This window comes from Myxine glutinosa, chromosome 13 (genome assembly GCF_964187855.1).
Source record: "Myxine glutinosa chromosome 13, kmMyxGlut1.1, whole genome shotgun sequence".
Taxonomy (NCBI): domain Eukaryota; kingdom Metazoa; phylum Chordata; class Myxini; order Myxiniformes; family Myxinidae; genus Myxine; species Myxine glutinosa.
The window spans coordinates 31,881,603-31,899,744 of NC_136273.1; the positions used below are offsets into that span (position 1 = coordinate 31,881,603).

Genomic DNA, 18,142 nt, shown 5'->3' on the forward strand with positions numbered 1-18,142 from the left:
CGGCTTGAGATCCTGGGTTTGAAACCCGGTCAATCGCTGAATTAACGCCAGGGGGGTTGACTCAGCCAGCCTGTCATCCTTCCGAGGTCGGCAAATTGAGTACCAGTTCACAGGTAATTCCCTGTGTGTTGCAAGAGGCGACTAACAGGGTTGGCATCAGGAAGGGCATCCGGCCATAAAACATTGCTTCAAAAAGGGGACCACGGTGCCCGAAAAAGGCCAACCCCTGCTCTGCGGGGAAAAATGGCCTCCAAAGGTGGTTCTCGTGTTTATTCCTGGTAAAGCTTTTCCTGGAAAATTGCAGGAAAATGATTCGGAGTTCCTGCCTCTTCCCGTTTTTTTCATTACTATGAAAGGTATGCAATGGTAAAAGCTAGTTTCATACAAAGTTACATGATCATTGGATAGAAAATGCAACCGGCGTTCAAAAAAAAAAATCAGTTTTTTGTTGCGACAGGTTGCAGGGTGTTTCACGCAGCAGGAATAAACGGCCTCGATCTCGCTTCGCTTCAATGCAGTGATCCTGTATTTAAGTAGTTTCACCAAAAGGGGATTGATAGTGTACCATATGAAACTTCAGAATCTTGGAGGGTGGGGGGAGGGCAAAGCACGGAAAGAGCAGATGGTGAAAGACCAGGAAGGAGTCGGCGAAACACAGAGACAGAGAGACCACAGACGACGTGTCTGTGAAAGCGAAGTGATAAGCCCATCGACTCGGCTTCATCGCGGGAGACTCCAATGATCTGGAAGGCCTTGGTTTCCATGGCATCAAGCTGAGCATGATGTGAGGCAGGGGCACCAGCCCAGAGAGGAGAGCAGTACTCCATCAAGCTGCAGATGAAGGCCTTGTAGGTGAATAGGGGTTAAGCATTTTTTTTTTTTTTTTTTTTTTTTTTGTATATAAGATCGAGGCTCGTGAAAGAGCGAAAGTGGTCCACTTCTGTCTACAAACATGTTTATGACAGAGGAATAACTTGATTTCAATTGAACGTTATATTTTGAACACAAATCGGAAAATGAACCTGTAGTCTATCAGTACTTTGGCTTTGAATTCGTCCCAATTATGCATGAACAGAGAGAAGTGACATAATTGTTGAAATTTAATTGTATTTGCATTTGCAGTTAATTGTATTTGCAGTCAAACAAATTAAAAAATCATTCCAAGCAGGAAACTTACTGTTTTTAAGGACATTGTGAAGGACACAAACAACAAGCACGAAGAACTCATGTAAAAAGTGTTAAATATAAGACAATGCATCAACAGCGGTAAACTTCCAGAATTTTTATTTCTACAACCTTTAAAACCTTTATTTTGTTTCAATTGAATTATACACCTGAACACTGAAGAACACAAATCGCCTTAAGCAGGCAGCCATCTGTATTTTAGGCCTTGCATAGAGGTAGCGTGGGATCCTATACTTCCGTACAATGCAAGCAGCCAGGAAAGTTTAGCATGACGTTTTCCTGATCCCATATTCTCAGAAATTAGAAACTCAGCTGATAATTAATGTTAACTGGAGATATACGCTCAGGACCAAAATCACCACAATTGAATGATTACCATGAACAGAAAAATAATAACTGATAAAAAATGAAGTTGTGTTGGATTAAACATTCTGCTCAACAATTTCTGGAGGAGCAACTGTCTCGACATCTGTCACGACAGATCCGTGAGAGGTCTTGGGGTCAGACTCCACCCCTGCAGAGCTGTTGATGGACTCAAAGTCAATGACAATGTGACGACGCTTTGGAACAAATTTCCTGCACCATGCACACAAACAGGATCGCTTGAATTGCACAGTGGGTACAAGACAACAAAACAATAGCTGACAAGAGAAACACTACATGCCCAAAAGTATGCGGACACCCCTTATAATTAGTGGATTCGGCTATTTCAGCCACACCCATTGCTGACAGGAATATCGATACATTACTAACATAATTGCCTTCGCCAATTTTCCTCGTCCACGAATGGACGCTGCTCCCACAACACATCGACACGACGCCGTAGTCCTGGATACCACTGTTCCAGGCTCCTCTGCCGATCACCCTCCGTAAATTTCGGGATTTACAGACATTGAAAGACGTGATGCCCGTAGAAAACCAACGTTTCTACGATGAACTCCCTCATACCGAGGCATAGACTTTATTCAAAAATAATGATTTTGATTTAAAATTTGCTCCAAACATTTCGTTGTTGTTTCAACTTGGTTGAAAATTAATTTACCTTCGCTTATTTTGAGACCGCTTGTGTGCTCAGCGCAATTTGTCAACTTGCCTTCGCCGATTGTGAGACTACTTTTGTGCATGAGGCAATTTGTCAAATTGCCTTCGCCGATTTCGAGACTACTTTTGTACATGAGGCAATTTGTCAAATTGCCTTCGCCGATTTCGAGACTACTTTTGTGCATAAGGCAATTTTTGCAAAAATAAAAATCGCGTTTTTGGATCGAAAATTAGTTTGATCGTCATGAAATTTTCTAGAGATGTTGGGCATAGTTAGGCATTCTAAATAGTGAAGACAAAAATTTTTGAAAACAACGATCGAAGGCAATTATGTTAGTAACGTATCGATATATAATCAAGCACACAGCCAATGCAATCTCCATAGACAAACATTGGCAGTAGAACAGTACTGAAAAGCTCAGTGACTTTCAACATGGCACGGTCATAGGATGCCACCTTTCCAACAAGTCGGTTCATCAAATTTCTGCCCTGCTAGAGCTGCCCCAGTCAACTGTAAGTGCGGTTATTGTGAAGTGGAAACGTCCAGGAGGAACAACAGCTCAGCCGCGAAGTGGTAGGCCACACAAGCTCACAGAACGGGACCACCGAGTGCTGAAGTACGTGGCGCGTAAAAATAGACCGTCCTCGCTTGCAACACTCACTGCCGAGTTCCAAACTGCCTCTGGAAGCAGCGTCAGCAAAACTGTAAGTCGGGAGCTTCATGAAATGGGTTTCCATGGCCGAGCAGCTGCACACAAGCCTAAGATCATGCACAATGCCAAGCATTGGCTGGAGTGGTGTAAAGCTCGCCGCCATTGGACTCTGGAGCAGTGGAAATGCGTTCTCTGGAGTGATGAATCATGCTTCACCATCTAACAGTCCAACGGACGAATCTGAGTTTGGCGGATGCCAGGAGAACGCCACCTGCCCAAATGCATAGTGCCAACTGTAAGGTTTGGTGGAGGAGGAATAATGGTCTAGGCTGTTTTTCATGGTTCGGGCTAGGCCCCTTAGTTCCAGTGAAGGGAAATCTTGACGCTACAGCATACAATGACATTCTAGACGATTGTGTGCTTCCAGTTTTGTGGCAACAGTTTGGGTAAGGCCCTTTCCTGTTTCAGCATGACACTGCCCCCGTGCACAAAGCGAGGTCCATACAGAAATGGTTTGTCAAGATCGGTGTGAAAGAACTTGACTGGCCTGCACAGAGCCCTGACCTCAAGCCCATCGAACACCTGTGGGATGAATTGGAACGCCGACTGCGAGCCAGGCCTAATCGCCCAACATCAGTGACAGACCTCACTAATGCTCTTGTGGCTGAATGGAAGCAAATCACCACAGCAATGTTCCAACATCTCGTGGAAAGCCTTCCCAGAAGAGTGGAGGCTGTTGTAGCAGCAAAGGGGGGACCAACTCCATACTAATGCCCATGATTTTGGAATGAGATGTGTGACGTTCGGGTGTCCACATACATTTGGTCATGCAGTGTAACTGTTAATGACAATTCACACAATGTTTCATTTCCCCCTCCCCCCACGCTAACGCCGCACCCTCCCCCGTACCTCCTCTCCTCCCCAACTTGGTTTGGAACATTTCGGCAACGCTGCCTTCTTTTAGTCAGTAATTTATTGGCAATCCCAAGTTACCCTGGATGCAATAATCCTCAATTGATGAACTTGGCCGATGTGTCTCCCTTTGCCATGAAGTCTGAAATCTGACGATAAAGTAGAATATGTTCAGATCAAATTAATAATTAACATGTTCCCCTAAAACATTACACGCAACGTGTCGTGATGCACCTCATCCGTCACGTACCTCAACTGCACACCTGCCTTGGAAAGCAATCTCCGAGAGGCCACAGATTCCGGTGAAGTAGCATACTTGTCTGACTTGTATATCACCTCATGGATACCTGTTTGAGGGTGGTAGAAGGTGAATGTTAAAAACGCAGGCAAAGGCCAAACCAGTACCAGCCTTTCTCAATATCAGCAAGCTACAAACCTGATTGGATGATAAGCTTGGCACACTCGTTGCATGGAAATAGCGCCACATAAAGCGAGCAACCTTTCAGGTCGGCACAGTTCTTGTTAAGAATGGCATTCATCTCGGCGTGACACACTGCACAAGACACGAGATGCTCAACTTAACTGTTATGATGACTTGTGACCCTCAAAACATGGAATGCTCAATCAAGTAGTTGGTACCAAATGCATTGTTCGACACGTGAAGCAAGACTGTACAGCAAATATTGGCCTGTTATGCATTCCCATTTGAGTACAGGACTCTTATTTATTTATTTTTCCATTTTTACAGGATCTAAGACTCATAGTGGAGCTGCCACACACACACACCTCACACACATGGACATACAGACGAAGAGATGAGACACAACACAGGACTGGTAGTTGAGACAAACACAGCCACTGAGGTTGGGGGAAGTGCCGTCACTTCATGGGGAAACTCTGGGTACCAGTGACGTCACAACAATGGCGCCGCTTTTCTCAATGCACTCCACGGGGCATTTCCTCAGTCAGAATTTCCTCCTCCCCATGGATACCAACCTATGGGGACTGGCTGCTCTATCCTTTTAAATGTATGACTCAGCTGTGGTGTGAACCACCGACTCTTCATGCTGCAATCCCAGGATTAAATACTATTTAAGGTTCATTTGTCCATTGTCTACAAAGGTCTATGGAATTCACATAAAAGTACAGCAAAGTCACCTAACGTGCTGGTTCCAGATGAAAATTTAACATACGTGTCATTATGGCAGGTCATAACATGAATTTCAAACCCAGATCGGCTGTGTGTTCTCTGCTTTTGCAGTTTTTGCAGTCGTAGAATTACGGATTGCAGGGATTGTCCATGGTGGTCAATAGAGATACCTTAGTCTTTCGCAAGAGTAGGCCACCCTGCGTCAACACTCGTGCCAATATGCCCGCCGGTGTCTAAAGAAATCTTACACAAACAATCGGTTATATACAGTGTATAGATTCCGTTTAACATAACAGGAGAATGCTGTCTTTCTGTCCCACCTCGAAACACGGAAACGTTCCCCGGCGAGAAGGAATTTTAAAGTAAAAGTTGCTTCAAATTAATTCAAATCATGAAAATTGTAATTTTTTTCAATCAGCCTAAATAAATTGAATTCAGGTGGTGTATAGGCAACAGAGAACTGTCTTTATATTTTCTGTTTAGAAATATATAACCTCTCATTTTTATAACCTCTGAATCCCCATTTCTTTATCTTTCTTTCCCTCTTCCTCGTACTATGTAGCCGCTGCTAACACAACTAGTTTGTTTGAGGAAATTGTCACAATAACTAAAGTAAAACTGAAAATGACAGCCTGACCAGGATTTGTTTGAGTTCCACGAAAGCATTTTTGACATGCAGACCACCATGATGTTAAGCATAGCCGAGCACTCTGTTCCGTTTGAGTGCTTGCTTGAGCACTTTTAGTCAAACAAGCCGCTTGGCAAGCGATAGCAATATGCTTGCCAACAGAACACACTAACCAATGCTTGTAATTCATTTTGAAGTCACAACACGAAGTTTTTTTTGGTCACAAAACGAGCCATCAACGTGGCATGCAACTTATTGGAATGGCTACCAGAATGACAACGATAGCCAGATGGTATTCTGAGAATACTTACTCTGTGCAGTCAACTTGGTGCGAGGCAACTCTTCTGTTTTTGAAGGGATGTTTTCTTTGATCAAATATGGCTGCCAGACCACGTGAGTGATAACATCATCAATTTACATTCTCTAATATAATTGTCGAGTAGATCACGCTCAATAAATTTAAAACTGATCGGACTAAGCGTTGGCCCTGTCAAATTATGACATCATAATTAAGGCACCAATGATGTCATGGTAAACAACACTTATTCCCCATGCAGAGTTCTTTACAATGAGCCACGTTTCAATTCTTTCCATGGAGCGGTTTCAGTAGCGGTGCAACATTTTTCGATTTTTTCCAAAATGGCACCTGTACCACGTGATCTATGACGTCATAATTATCATTTAAAAAATTATACCGGAGGCACTCCTATGGTCAAAATGTCGTGTCAATTGGACCAACAGTTGCCGAGAAAATGATTGTTTAAAATGCAGACACACACGTCACACATACAGTGCATTCAGAAAGTATTCAGACCCCTTCACTTTTTTCACATTTTGTTATGTTGCAGCCTTATGCTGAAATCGTTTAAATTCATTTTTTCCCTCATCAATCTACACTCAATACCCCATAATGACAAAGAGAAAACAGGATTTTAGAAAGTTTTGCAAATTTATTAAAAATAAAAAAACTGAAATATCACATTGACATAAGTATTGTTGCGGATTCGGGGTCGGCGCTCCCCTTGCCAAGGGGGGGGTTAATCCATGTCTTTTGAGCTGGCCGTCCCCCCGATCCTGGAAATTATAACGCTCCTTTCCGGTCGAGATTGGCCAGGGTGATTGGTCAATGGAGTCCCAAATACCTGAATGCCAATCCGACCGCAAAGCAGGGAGATAATTTCCGCTCGAACCACGGATATGATGGTAAATGCCGAGCGGTTAGCAATCCGCGGTTCAAGCCGTTATCAAGAAGACTAAACCCGATTAAAGCGGTTCCGAAATCGTGCCACAGGTACTCAATGGAGAGAAAGGATGAAGACGATCGAATAGAGGAAACCAAAGTAAAGGAAGAACAAATATGATTTATTAATTATGTACAAGAAACCCAAAGAGGAAACGAAAGGGAAAGAATATACAAGAAGAAGAAGAAGAAGCAGACACAGGGCAAGCTTACCTATACAGTCTTACTTAACCCCAGGACGAACAAACAGACTTACACGGGAGGGTAGTGGTAGGAGGAGAAGGTCCAGGCAGATGGTCGGGGAAGGAAGGTCCAGGCAGATGGTCGGCGTTGAGTTCCGGCTCCAGGTGTTAACTCGTACCGTGGCGAGAACCCGGGCAGCAGCGAGCGCGTACCGTTGGCGCGCGATCGGACGCAATTAATGGCTCGTGGCGCAGTCCGTTATGATGCAATCTGCTCGCTCGCCCAACCTCCGCGGTCTGTAATGATGATGCAATCGACAGTCCCCTGCGCAGTTCTCTCTCTCTTCTCTTCTATTGCGTGCCCTCTCTCTCTCTTCTCTTCTATTGCGTGCCCTCTCTCTCTTCTCTTCTATTGCGTGCCCTGTCTCTCTTTTCTTCTGTCTAAAGGCGCCGTGCTTGCGCTTATATCGGGCGCTTTGAAATCAAGCCGCGTATTCTCGCACTCCGCCCACCGGTGAGCTCACCTCAGCCCTGGTTGGTTAGCGAGGGCTCACCGGCTCCGCCCCTGACGGGTTGATGACAGGGTTACGCCTCGTTCTGGGCGCTCCGCCCCCTTCTTCTCTGGCTTGACCGTGTGCGTAATGGCGGACGGGGCGAGCGAACGCTGCTGGCAAGGCGCGTACCACAATTTGGAGAGAGTCAAGCCGCAAAATGAATGGAATTGAAAAGGACCTATCTTATTTAATTAATACAACGCAGATGCAACTATTGGGAACACAGCCTTACCTAAACACAGACTAAGGAAACAACTAAAGTCCTATGGTGTCCTACGTGTTGCTCGTGGACTAACTATGGGTGCGACCTTATTAAATGAGGAGAATTATTTACAAGAATTATTTACAAGTGAGGGGTTCTAAAACCGCAACAGTATTCAGACCCTTAACTCAGTACTTAGTTGAAGCACATTTGGCAGCGATGACAGCCTCGAGTCTTCTTGGGTATGACGTCTTGGGTATGACGTGACAAGCTTTGCACACCAGGATTTGGGCATTTTCTGCCATTCTTCTCTGCAGATCCTCTCAAGCTCTGTCAGGTTGGATGGGGACCGTCAGTGGACAGCCATTTTCAGGTCTCTCCAGAGATGTTCGATTGGGTTCAAGTCAGGGCTCTGGCTGGGCCACTCAAGGACCTTCACAGGGTTGTCCCTAAGCCACTCCTGCGTTGTCTTGGCTGTGTGCTTAGGGTCATTGTCCTGTTGGAAGGTGAACCTTCGGCCAGGTCTGACGTCCTGAGCGCTCTGTTTCAGGTTTTCATTCAGGATATCTCTGTACTTTGCTCCGTTCATTGTTCCCTCAACCCTGACCAGTCCCCCAGTCCCTGAGGCTGAAAAACACCCCCACAGCATGATGCTGCCACCACCATGCTTCACCGTTGGGATGTTATTGGGGAGGTGATGAGCGGTGCCTGGTTTCCTCCAGACATGACGCTTAGAATTGAGGCCAAACAGTTCAATCTTGGTTTCATCAGACCACAGAATCTTGTTTCTCAGTCTGAGAGTCCTTCAGGTGCTTTTTTGCAAACTCCAAGTGGGCTTTCATGTGTCTTTCACTGAGGAGAGGCTTCCGTCTGGCCACTCTGCCATAAAGCCCAGATCGGTGGAGTGTTGCAGTGATGGTTGTACTTCTGGAAGTTTCTCCCATCTCCACACAGGATCTCTGGAGCTCAGCCAGAGTGACCATCGGGTTCTTGGTCACCTCTATTACCAAGGCCCTTCTCCCCCGATTGCTCAGTTTGGCCGGGCGGCCAGCTCGAGGAAGAGTCTTGGTTGTTCCAAACTTCTTCCATTTAATAATTATGGAGGCCACTGTGCTCTTGGGAACCTTCAATGCAGCAGAAATTTTTTTGTAGGCTTCCCCAGATCTGTGCCTCGACACAATCCTGTCTCTGAGCTCTGCAGGCAGTTCCTTCGACCTCATGGCTTGGTTTTTGCTCTGATATGCATCGTCAGCTGTAAGACCTTATAAACACAGGTGTGTGCCTTTCCAAATCATGTCCAATCAATTGAATTTACCACAGGTGGACTCCAATCAAGGTGTAGAAACATGTCAAAGATGATCAAGAGAAATGGGAGGCACCTGAGCTAAATTTCAAGTGTCATAGCAAAGGGTATGAATACTTATGTAAATGTGATATTTCAGTTTTTTCTTTTTAATAAATTTGTAAAACTTTCTAAAATCCTGTTCTCTCTTTGTCATTATGGGGTATTGCGTGTAGATTGATGAGGGAAAAATGAAATTAAACGATTTCAGCATTAGGCTGCAACATATCAAAATGTGAAAAAAGTGAAGGGGTCTGAATACTTTCTGAATGCACTGTATGCCAGACGTACGCACCCGAATGCCTCACCCTGCTTTTCGCGCAGTGCCACCCAACATCCCTCTGACCACAGAGAGAAACTTCTTTCATATACAACACATGGCTACAGATAGCATCATTTGCTGTGGATGGCAGTCGTCGTCCCCCCCCCCCCCCCCCCACCCCCCACATGTTTGAGCAGGAATTTGGAATTTCTCCATGGTACCAGCGATAACTCACCCACCAGGACACTTTGGGATGAACTCCCAGCAACTTCTTATTCATATGCAGCACCACATGACTGTAGATAGCATAATGTGATGGGGGTACAGCTGTGCCCCTGATGCAATACCTCCTGTGGGTTAGAGATGGAATTTCGCAAGGGTGCCGGTAATAGCCTATCTCCTCTTCGCGAAATACAACGTGGGATCTTCGAGAAAAACTGATTGATAATGACTTTCAAATCAAACGGAAAACCAAATACATACTGCATTTGAGTTATTAGAAACCCGAAGAGGAAAAGAGCAAAGATGGAGTCATCAAAAGGAACGTGGATAGGATTCGGGTTTCAGCCGCTAGTCCGCTACTCCACAACCCTCAAACCCACCCAGGCGCAGCCAAGTGAGTCTTACAGAAAACGTTATGCACAAATTAATTTCTACTTAGGCAAACAGATAAAGAAAGAGAGAAATGAAGAAAAAGCAAAAATTAGAATGAATAAAGAGAAATGTGAAAAACTAGAAAAAAATATGAAAGAAACAGATTTAATAACAGAAAACAGACAGAACAGAGATCGGAAAGATCACAGATAAATATATTTCAGCAGTTACTCCCAAGGCTCAAACGCAGCAACAGGTGCAAGCTACCAGTGGTCCGTCATCGGGGAAGCACAATCCACGCAGCATCAGGATATGGTACAAGCGTAATCAAACGGAGAAACCAATACTGCATTGGAGTCATCAGAAGGAAGACAGAGTTGCCATCGTTCTACATCACATTATCTGTGATTTTCGAGACGTTTTAATTACCGTAGGGGTACTTGGTGTCGAGGCGATCAGGCGCAGAGCGCCGCCATGGCAGGTCATCGTCACTGCAGCCATTGGGCATACCGTTGTAGCCAACTCCCACGATCCTGCGCTCATTATTCACGATGCATGCACCAACCTGTGCACACATAATATCTCATGGCACAGTGGATGAATGACCACGTCCCTTTGTGGTGCAGGATTCCCATGTGGCCTGGAAGATATTCATGGTTGGAAAACACAGATAGTTACAAACTAAATCGCAAGAGATTTACACGAGTACAATCTGTCCTGTTCAATGTTCCCATCTGAACTGGTGCTGGAATCCCCGACTAAAACACAAAATTGAGACTTGCTTTTATGGAATGTTCTTGCAATTCACAGTAATTAAGTGAGGTCTCCTAATGTGCATGTACAAGTCCCCTGATGAGCCGCACCGCAGAGTGTGCATGTGTGTTTGTGTGTGTGTGCACAAAATATGTGCAATATGTCACGCGCAAGCCAGGTGTAAACAATATACCACTGTAGAACATGTCACATAAAAACATGTGTGTATCCATCACAATATGGATGTATTTACATAATGCACAAAAATAATATGTGTGTATGCAATACACAACATATAATGTCACAAAAAACAACAACATGCCAAAACAAAACCAAAAGCACAACCAAAGCCAAACATGCATATAAACCATAACCATGCATGTGTACGTGCAAATCATGACCCATGCACGTGTGCGTGTCTCAGACCCCCATTCCACTCAGCTCCGCCAAATCTCTGCCTTCCACTAGGGTCTGCCAAATGTCAGTCCTTTGTTCTACTTCAGTGGTTCCGAACCTTTTTGTACTCGCGACCCCTTTCTCAAAACCCCAAAACATACGCGACCCCCCTGCCATCAGCCGTTTCAGTTTTACAAATTTTTCTGAGAAGGAAAAGGGAAGAAAGAGAAAACAATCATTAATTCATCAATTTTTACAAATTTTATTACAATATTCCTTGCACATTATAAAATTCGGGTAATTTTAGTTAGTTAGTCAAACCAAGCTCATCATTTTTTCTCACTGCCATCCATCGTCACACAATCCATGATCGTCATCACTAACATATCATCATCTCTCCAACCTAGCTAGTGGGATGGTTGGGGTTGCATCTGAGCAGCGAGTCTTGGAATTCGTGGCGGGGTGTTTGGAAGAGCCAATCTCATGTCATCCTCGACATCCAATCTGTTCCTGGTCTTCGTTTTGATGTGGACGAGGGTAGATAATCCGGCCTCGCAGAGGTAGGTGGAGGCAAATGGAAGAAGAACACGCAAGGCCAGCATGCTGACTTTGGAATATGATTGATGCATAGCGCACCAGAATTGAGTCACCGATTTCTCCTGGAACAGGTCATGCGCCGGAGAGTCGTTCCGTAGATCCAAGAATTCATCTTGGACTTCGTCGGGGAGGCTGAATACGTCAAGTGTAGCAGAGAAAGGGTTTCTAACCAGTGCCACCTCTTCTCCTGTGAGCTCAGGGAAGTATCGCTGGAATTCCTTTTCTAGGGACTCAAGGTGTCCGGTAATCTCATCCTTCAGGAACTGATGTAGTTCACCCTCAGACTCATCCCTCACTCCGCATAGTTTTTCAAACATGGCGATGTTCCCAAGATTGACTTTCCGACGCCAGTTCTGCAGTTTGGATATGAAGGCCCGTAGATCGTCTTGAAATATGAGAACGTGCGTTTCCCTTCCCTGAAATTTCAAATTCAGCTTGTTCAGCTGGTCGAAAATGTCCGCCAAGTACGCAACCCGTTTATTCCACGTTTCATCATTGAAGTGAGCCAGAAGATCTCTCTTTTCTTGCACTTCCAGAAAGAACCTGATTTCGTCTTTCAGCTCGAAGACACGTTTCACAACATTCCCTCGTGACAACCAGCGTACAGCCGTGTAGAAGAGAAGGACCTCATGGTCAGCATCCATGTCTTTGCAGAGTTCTTTGAATAGATGAGTGTTGAGTGCCCCAGCCTTCACGTAATTCACAATTTTGATCACAGAATCGAGCACTTCCCACAGAGCGGCAGGAAGCGTCTTACTGGCGAGAGTATATCAGTGGATCATGCAGTGGATGCCCTTAGCTTGGGGAGCCAGCTCCTTCACTCTTGTCTGGAATCCTGACTTCGATCCTAGCATAGCTGGTGCTCCGTCCATACAAACCCCGCACACGTTTCCCCATTGCAGACCTTCGGTATGAAAAAAGGTAGAGACCTTTTGCATGACGTCAACAGCTTTTGTAGTGGTTTCAAGTGCACTACAGAAGAGGAATTCTTCTTTGATGTCGTCTGAATGAATGTACCTCATGAAGACAAGCAGCTGAGAACATGAACTCACATCCGTTGATTCGTCGAGTTGAAAGGAGAACAGCGGAGAATCTTTGATTTCATCCAAAACCTGCTCTTTCACATCCATAGACATATGAGAAATACGCCTCTGAAGAGTATTATTTGACAAAGATACTTGCTGCATCTTCTTCGCGCTGGCTTCCCCGAGAACGAGCTTCACCATCTTCAACATGCAGGGTTTGATAAGTGTCTCTCCAATGGTGTGAGGCTTTTTGTGTTTGGCAATTTCCAACGCAACTTCATATGACGCCTCCACTGCTGCTGCACTATGTTGCTGAAAAGACCAACTAGCATCGAGCTTTTGACGTTTGAGAAGAAGCTCATGGCGTTTGAAGAACTCCAAATCCTTCTCTGCGTGTTCCGGATGCTTCGTCTCTAGGTGACGCTTGAGTTTCGAAGGTTTCATCGACTCCGCACTCAGGACAACATGGCACAAGACGCATTGTGGTTTCTCGACGCCGTTGTTGGCGAGTACTGTGGTGAAACCAATGTTGAGGTAGTCTTCCGAGTATTTGCGCCTTTTAGCCATTGCTTCAGATCTGTAAATACAAAAACCCGGAAATAGACTATGATCATCTCATATCGGCAACACATCAAAAAGAGCGAGCGAAAACTATAGCCAACTCCACCGGCACAACATTATGTTGTGTGTTCTAGGTATCAGCGAAATGAAAGTTTTGGTAATGTTCCCTTCTCCCAAGGCTACCAAGTTCTCCCAAGGCTTCTCCACTCCCCAGCCCACCCTCCAGGTTGGGAACCCCTGTTCTACTTGGTTCCGCCAAATCTCAGGCCCCCTTCCACTCTGACTTACCAAATCTCAGGCAACCTCCCTGTGCGCGCGCATGCATGCCCTCCTCGAGAGGTTAGAGTCGGCAAAACCCATTAAGCCACGGGCGCCTCCACCTTCCCCCACCAAAGCCGCCCACGAAGCTGCTGTTTTCAGCACGTTACTGTATCTCACGGAGCACGGCTCCCTGCAGGTATAACATGACAAAGTTAAAGGGAGTCGCCAAATCCCTGGCCCTCGCTCCCAGCATGATGAAGTCGGAGAAACGCAGCAACCCGCCAAACCAGGCCGCATCTCAGACGATCCACACGACCTCTGGTTGCCCTTGCATAGCCCTCCGTTCCATCAAAGCTGCCGTGCACTCTGAAGCCGCCGCACACAGCACGAAACCTCGATCTCACCTCGCTCTCTCACATCGTCAACGGACGGAACTCTACAGGAGGAGGTCTGTCAAGGCCCAGGCCTTCCCATCAGGCTGCACAGGGCCAACAAAGTCCCATTAAACTCCAGAGCCAAGCCACCCAAATGACACCAACCACCATCTTGTCCCATCAAAGCTGCCGTCTTGAGGCCAGTCTTTACTGCCTTCGAAACCAATTTATTTGACACAGCTCCTGGTCCTCTCGTCTCAGGTGAGGGAGGTGGCACGACCGGCAAGTAATGCCGCGTCTCTCGCCGCCGCCATCTTGTGTCTGGGTGTGTGTGTACCTATATATATATATATATATATATATATATATATATATATATATATATATATATATATATATATATATATATATATATATATATATATATGTATATATATATATATATATATATATATATATATAAATACATATTGTTGCGGATATGGGACTTGGCCTCAATATCCGCTTGTAAATACTCCCCTATTTCCCCAATACTCCCCAACTATTATATCCCCAATCCCCCATTCCCTAGTCCCATTGCCTGTAAATAACACTCTGTAGAACCGACCTTCCCCTTTTTCCCCCATTAAATGTCGTGCCCAGGTCCACCGCATCTCACGTAGACAACTTTCGGACATCTTGCTAGTTATTCTTAGTCTATGTCAGTTAAGGACTCGTTTCCATTAATTCTGACTCTTCGTTGCACCAGAATGTGATTATATGGCACCAGTAGTGAGTTTAGGACCTTCCCATACCTCCTCCCATCTTCTTCCCCAAACAACAACTACAACAACAACAACAACTACAACAACTACAACAACGGCGCGGCGCGGGGGAGTGTGCGTCCTCACACCGGCTCGGTTAGCCGCCATTGACCATGCGCTCCGACGGGGTTACCACGAAGGGGCTCCTTGTCAGCCCCTCGTCAAGGGCGGAGCCGGTAACCCCCCCCCCCCCCCCGCACGCACCCAATGAGAAGCAACGGGCCGATTCCATCTGGGGCGAAGCTAACGAGCCGAGGGCGTGTCACTCCCCGCCGGATATGCGCGGCCACTTACCGGACGTGACGTCAGATGCGCCCCCGACTGAAGAAGACAAGTCGCGACCTTCCAGCGCTGAGAGCGACCTCCCCGCATCATTGGACCGGACCGGGTCGATTTGTCCTTGAGCCAAGAGTGCACCTTGAGCCATCGATACCCGCTTTCCTTGCCATCAATCCCCGTGTGAGTCAGTTTTTGTCCTGTTTATCTGTCGTCTGTCGGGGCTATTATAAGAGTGTGTCTAAGTGCCTGCCTTTCTATGCTGTCCCTCTTGTCGTTGTAATCTGACCTTCCGCCCTAATATAACCTCCTCCGGAGGTCTTGAGAACTGAACCCTTGGTGTCGTGTCATTTGAATCCCAGCCGTTGTGTCCTTTTCCTTCATTGACCTAGCATAGCGCGACTCGGACAAGGTTCGAGTATAATCGGGTAACTTGTGCGGACACGGCGGCCATTCCGCTCGGCCCACCATAACATCAAAGTCGTGTCTGTAACAATTGGTGTCAGGAGTGTCGGATTCGGACCTGGGACTAAATTTATTAGGCCCAAATTTTGGAACACCAATTGTACCACTAGGGTAACAATTGGTGTTGGGGAGGTAGAATTCGATCCGGAGCGCGTTTCCCGCTCGAAATTATAACGGCGAAATTTGAATTTGTTTTACGAAAATAAAAACCCGAATTTTGAAAGTCGCGCTATGGCAGACCAAGTCGGCTGGGTTCCGTTAGAGGAGAGTGAGGCAGGGTCGGTCCAGGACCAAATTGAGGGACGTGAGGAGAGCGAAGCAGCGAGGGTAGCAGACGCACAAAATGGCGCCTCGCTGGTCACGGCGACCGCGACCGTGGCAGCGCCCCTGGTGGATTCGAACCTTTTCCTCCTGCAAATGAGGGCCCTTATGGAACAAATGGGGAACCGGATGGATGCTCAGAGTGAGCGATTGGAGGGCCAAATGGGGGTAATGGGAAACCAAATGGGGGTAATGAGGGACGAAGCGAGGGGTACCAGTGAGGGGTTAGACAATAATTTTAAGGAGTTAGACAAGAAATTAGGGAAGTTAGACAATAATTTTAAGGAGTTAGACAAGAAATTTGGGAAGTTAGACAATAATTTTGAGGGGTTAGACAACGGGATAAAAGAGGTGAAAAATGGGTTAATGGGGGTAGAAAATAGAATGGCTGCCCAGGAGAATCAGATAGAAGGAGTGAAAAATGGGTTAGAGGGGTTAGAAAACAGGATGGAAGGCAAATTGAGGGACATGAGGGACCAAGCGGAAAGGGAAGTTAACCAAATGGGGCAGCAGATAGAGGGGGTCAGAATAGGGGTAGAAACCAAACTGGATGCTCACAGGGAGGAAATGGAGCAGATGAGGGTGGCATCTGGGCAGGAGATGCAAGTGATGGGAGAGGAGATCAGAAGAGGAGTGAGTGAGGAGGTCGGAGGAGTGCGCGAGGAGGTGAGGCACTGTAAGGAGCGCATGGAGAATGAGGTGAGAAAGGGGACTGTAAAATTGCAAGGGGGTATAGAGGAGTTGACGCTGGGAGTAGAACAACTGACAGTGGGACAAAAGGAGTTGGGGGACCAGGTAAAGAAGAACACAGCGGTAATAGAGGGTTTAAAATCGACACAGAAGGAGATGAAAAAGGACGTAGGGGTAATTAAAAAAGAGTGTCAGACGGTACATGAGGACCTGACGAGGAAAATGGACAAGGTGGTAGAGGTGATGGAGGTTAAAGAGCGGGAGGTGCGGGAGCACATAGAAAAAAATAAAGTGGAGTTAGAGGAAGAACTTAAAGGGGCGCACGAAGAGATGAAGGAGGTGAAGCAGAAATTAGAAGAAGTGGAAGAAGGGGTGAGCGAAATTAAGAAGCGACGGAGAGAGGATAAGAAAGAGATAAAGGAGGAAGTAAAAGAATTGGTCCAAAGTCTGTGTTCGGATCGTGATGATGTGCTCATTAACCGGATGAGGGATTCGCAGGTGATGGAGGAGAAGCGAAGAGGAAGAGGACCCGGTGTAAGTGGTGACCAATATGGTCGTGCGTATGATGCGCCAGGGGATTTAAGAAGCTTGGGGGTCGAGATGGACCCGGGTGTTCGTGAGAGGCCATTTGTGAAGTGTGCGACAGGTCTGGTGTGCGAAAAAGGAGGTGTGCGAGAAAGTCCGACTCTGGGGTGTGTGAGGAAAAAGTGCGTGCCAAGGAGTGAGGGTGCTGGCGAGAATGAGTCGGTCGTAGCGCGTGTGCGAGGGAGCACATGGAAGCGCGGTGTGGTGAGTGTTACAGAGGGTGTGACGGGAGAGTGTGCGCAAGAGTGTGTGCGAGAAAGGTGTGTGACGGACAGGTGCATGGGGAAAGAGTGCGCTGTCAAAAGTAAGGAAGAGTGCACGCCTGTGGTGAGTGTTACAGAGGAGGTAACGGGAGAGGGTGTGCGAGAAAGGTGTGTGACGGACAGGTGCATGGGGAAAGAGTGCGCTGTCAAGAGTAAGGGTGAGTGCGCTGTCAAGAATGGAGGTGAAAGTAGTGAGAGTGACACGGAGCGTGAGTTAGTTGTGACAGGTGAGCGAGGATGTACACCTGGGATGGAAGGATGCACACCTGGAATGGTAGAGCGTGTGTGGGAATGCACGCTGGAATTGGTAGTGAGGCACGTGGTTGGGTGTGCGAATGAGAGCACACCTGTGATTGTCACAGAGGAGGTGACCGAGGAGGGGGCGCGAAGAGGTGTGTTGGTGAGGTGTGCGAGCGACGAATGTGTGCCAAAGTGTTCGGTGGTCAGGTGTGTGACCAAGGCTGTGAGTGGAATGAGAGTACCTGGGTGTGTAAGGAAAGGTACGAGGAGCATGGAGACGGCTGGATGTAGGAGCACGAGAGGGGTAGCGTATGCGTGTAAGAACCCAGGTGAAGCATCGACGGTAACCAGGTTAGAGGTTAGGTCGACTTTTAGCCGAAGCGGGCCCTCGGTGCGTGCTGGGCCTCGCTTTGAACGGCCGCGTCCGTGCTCCACTAGGCGGAGCGGGCAGCCCGATAGAAAGGGTCGTCATGGCGACCACTTTTTGTTGAGGCAGTCCGGCAGGTCGAGATCGGGACATTGGATGGCTCCACGCCGAGATGGTGCGTGGGATCTCGGCCCGGGTAAGCCCCCGTCCCTGCACCGAG

At 46.8% G+C, this 18,142-nt stretch overlaps 1 protein-coding gene across 1 annotated transcript in view; it reads right to left on the minus strand.

The window, feature by feature from the left end:
* Nucleotides 1-1,267: 1,267 nt before the first annotated feature.
* Nucleotides 1,268-18,142, minus strand: part of DCTD (dCMP deaminase) — a 30,137-nt gene continuing 13,262 nt past the window's right edge. The window contains exons 3-6 of the mRNA XM_068134145.2: nt 10,375-10,510; nt 4,228-4,344; nt 4,042-4,138; nt 1,268-1,761 (exon numbers count right to left, since the gene is read on the minus strand). Of these exons, the coding sequence (XP_067990246.1) occupies nt 1,608-1,761; nt 4,042-4,138; nt 4,228-4,344; nt 10,375-10,510 (504 nt within the window). The 3' untranslated portion in view covers nt 1,268-1,607. The remainder of the gene's footprint in view (nt 1,762-4,041; nt 4,139-4,227; nt 4,345-10,374; nt 10,511-18,142) is intronic.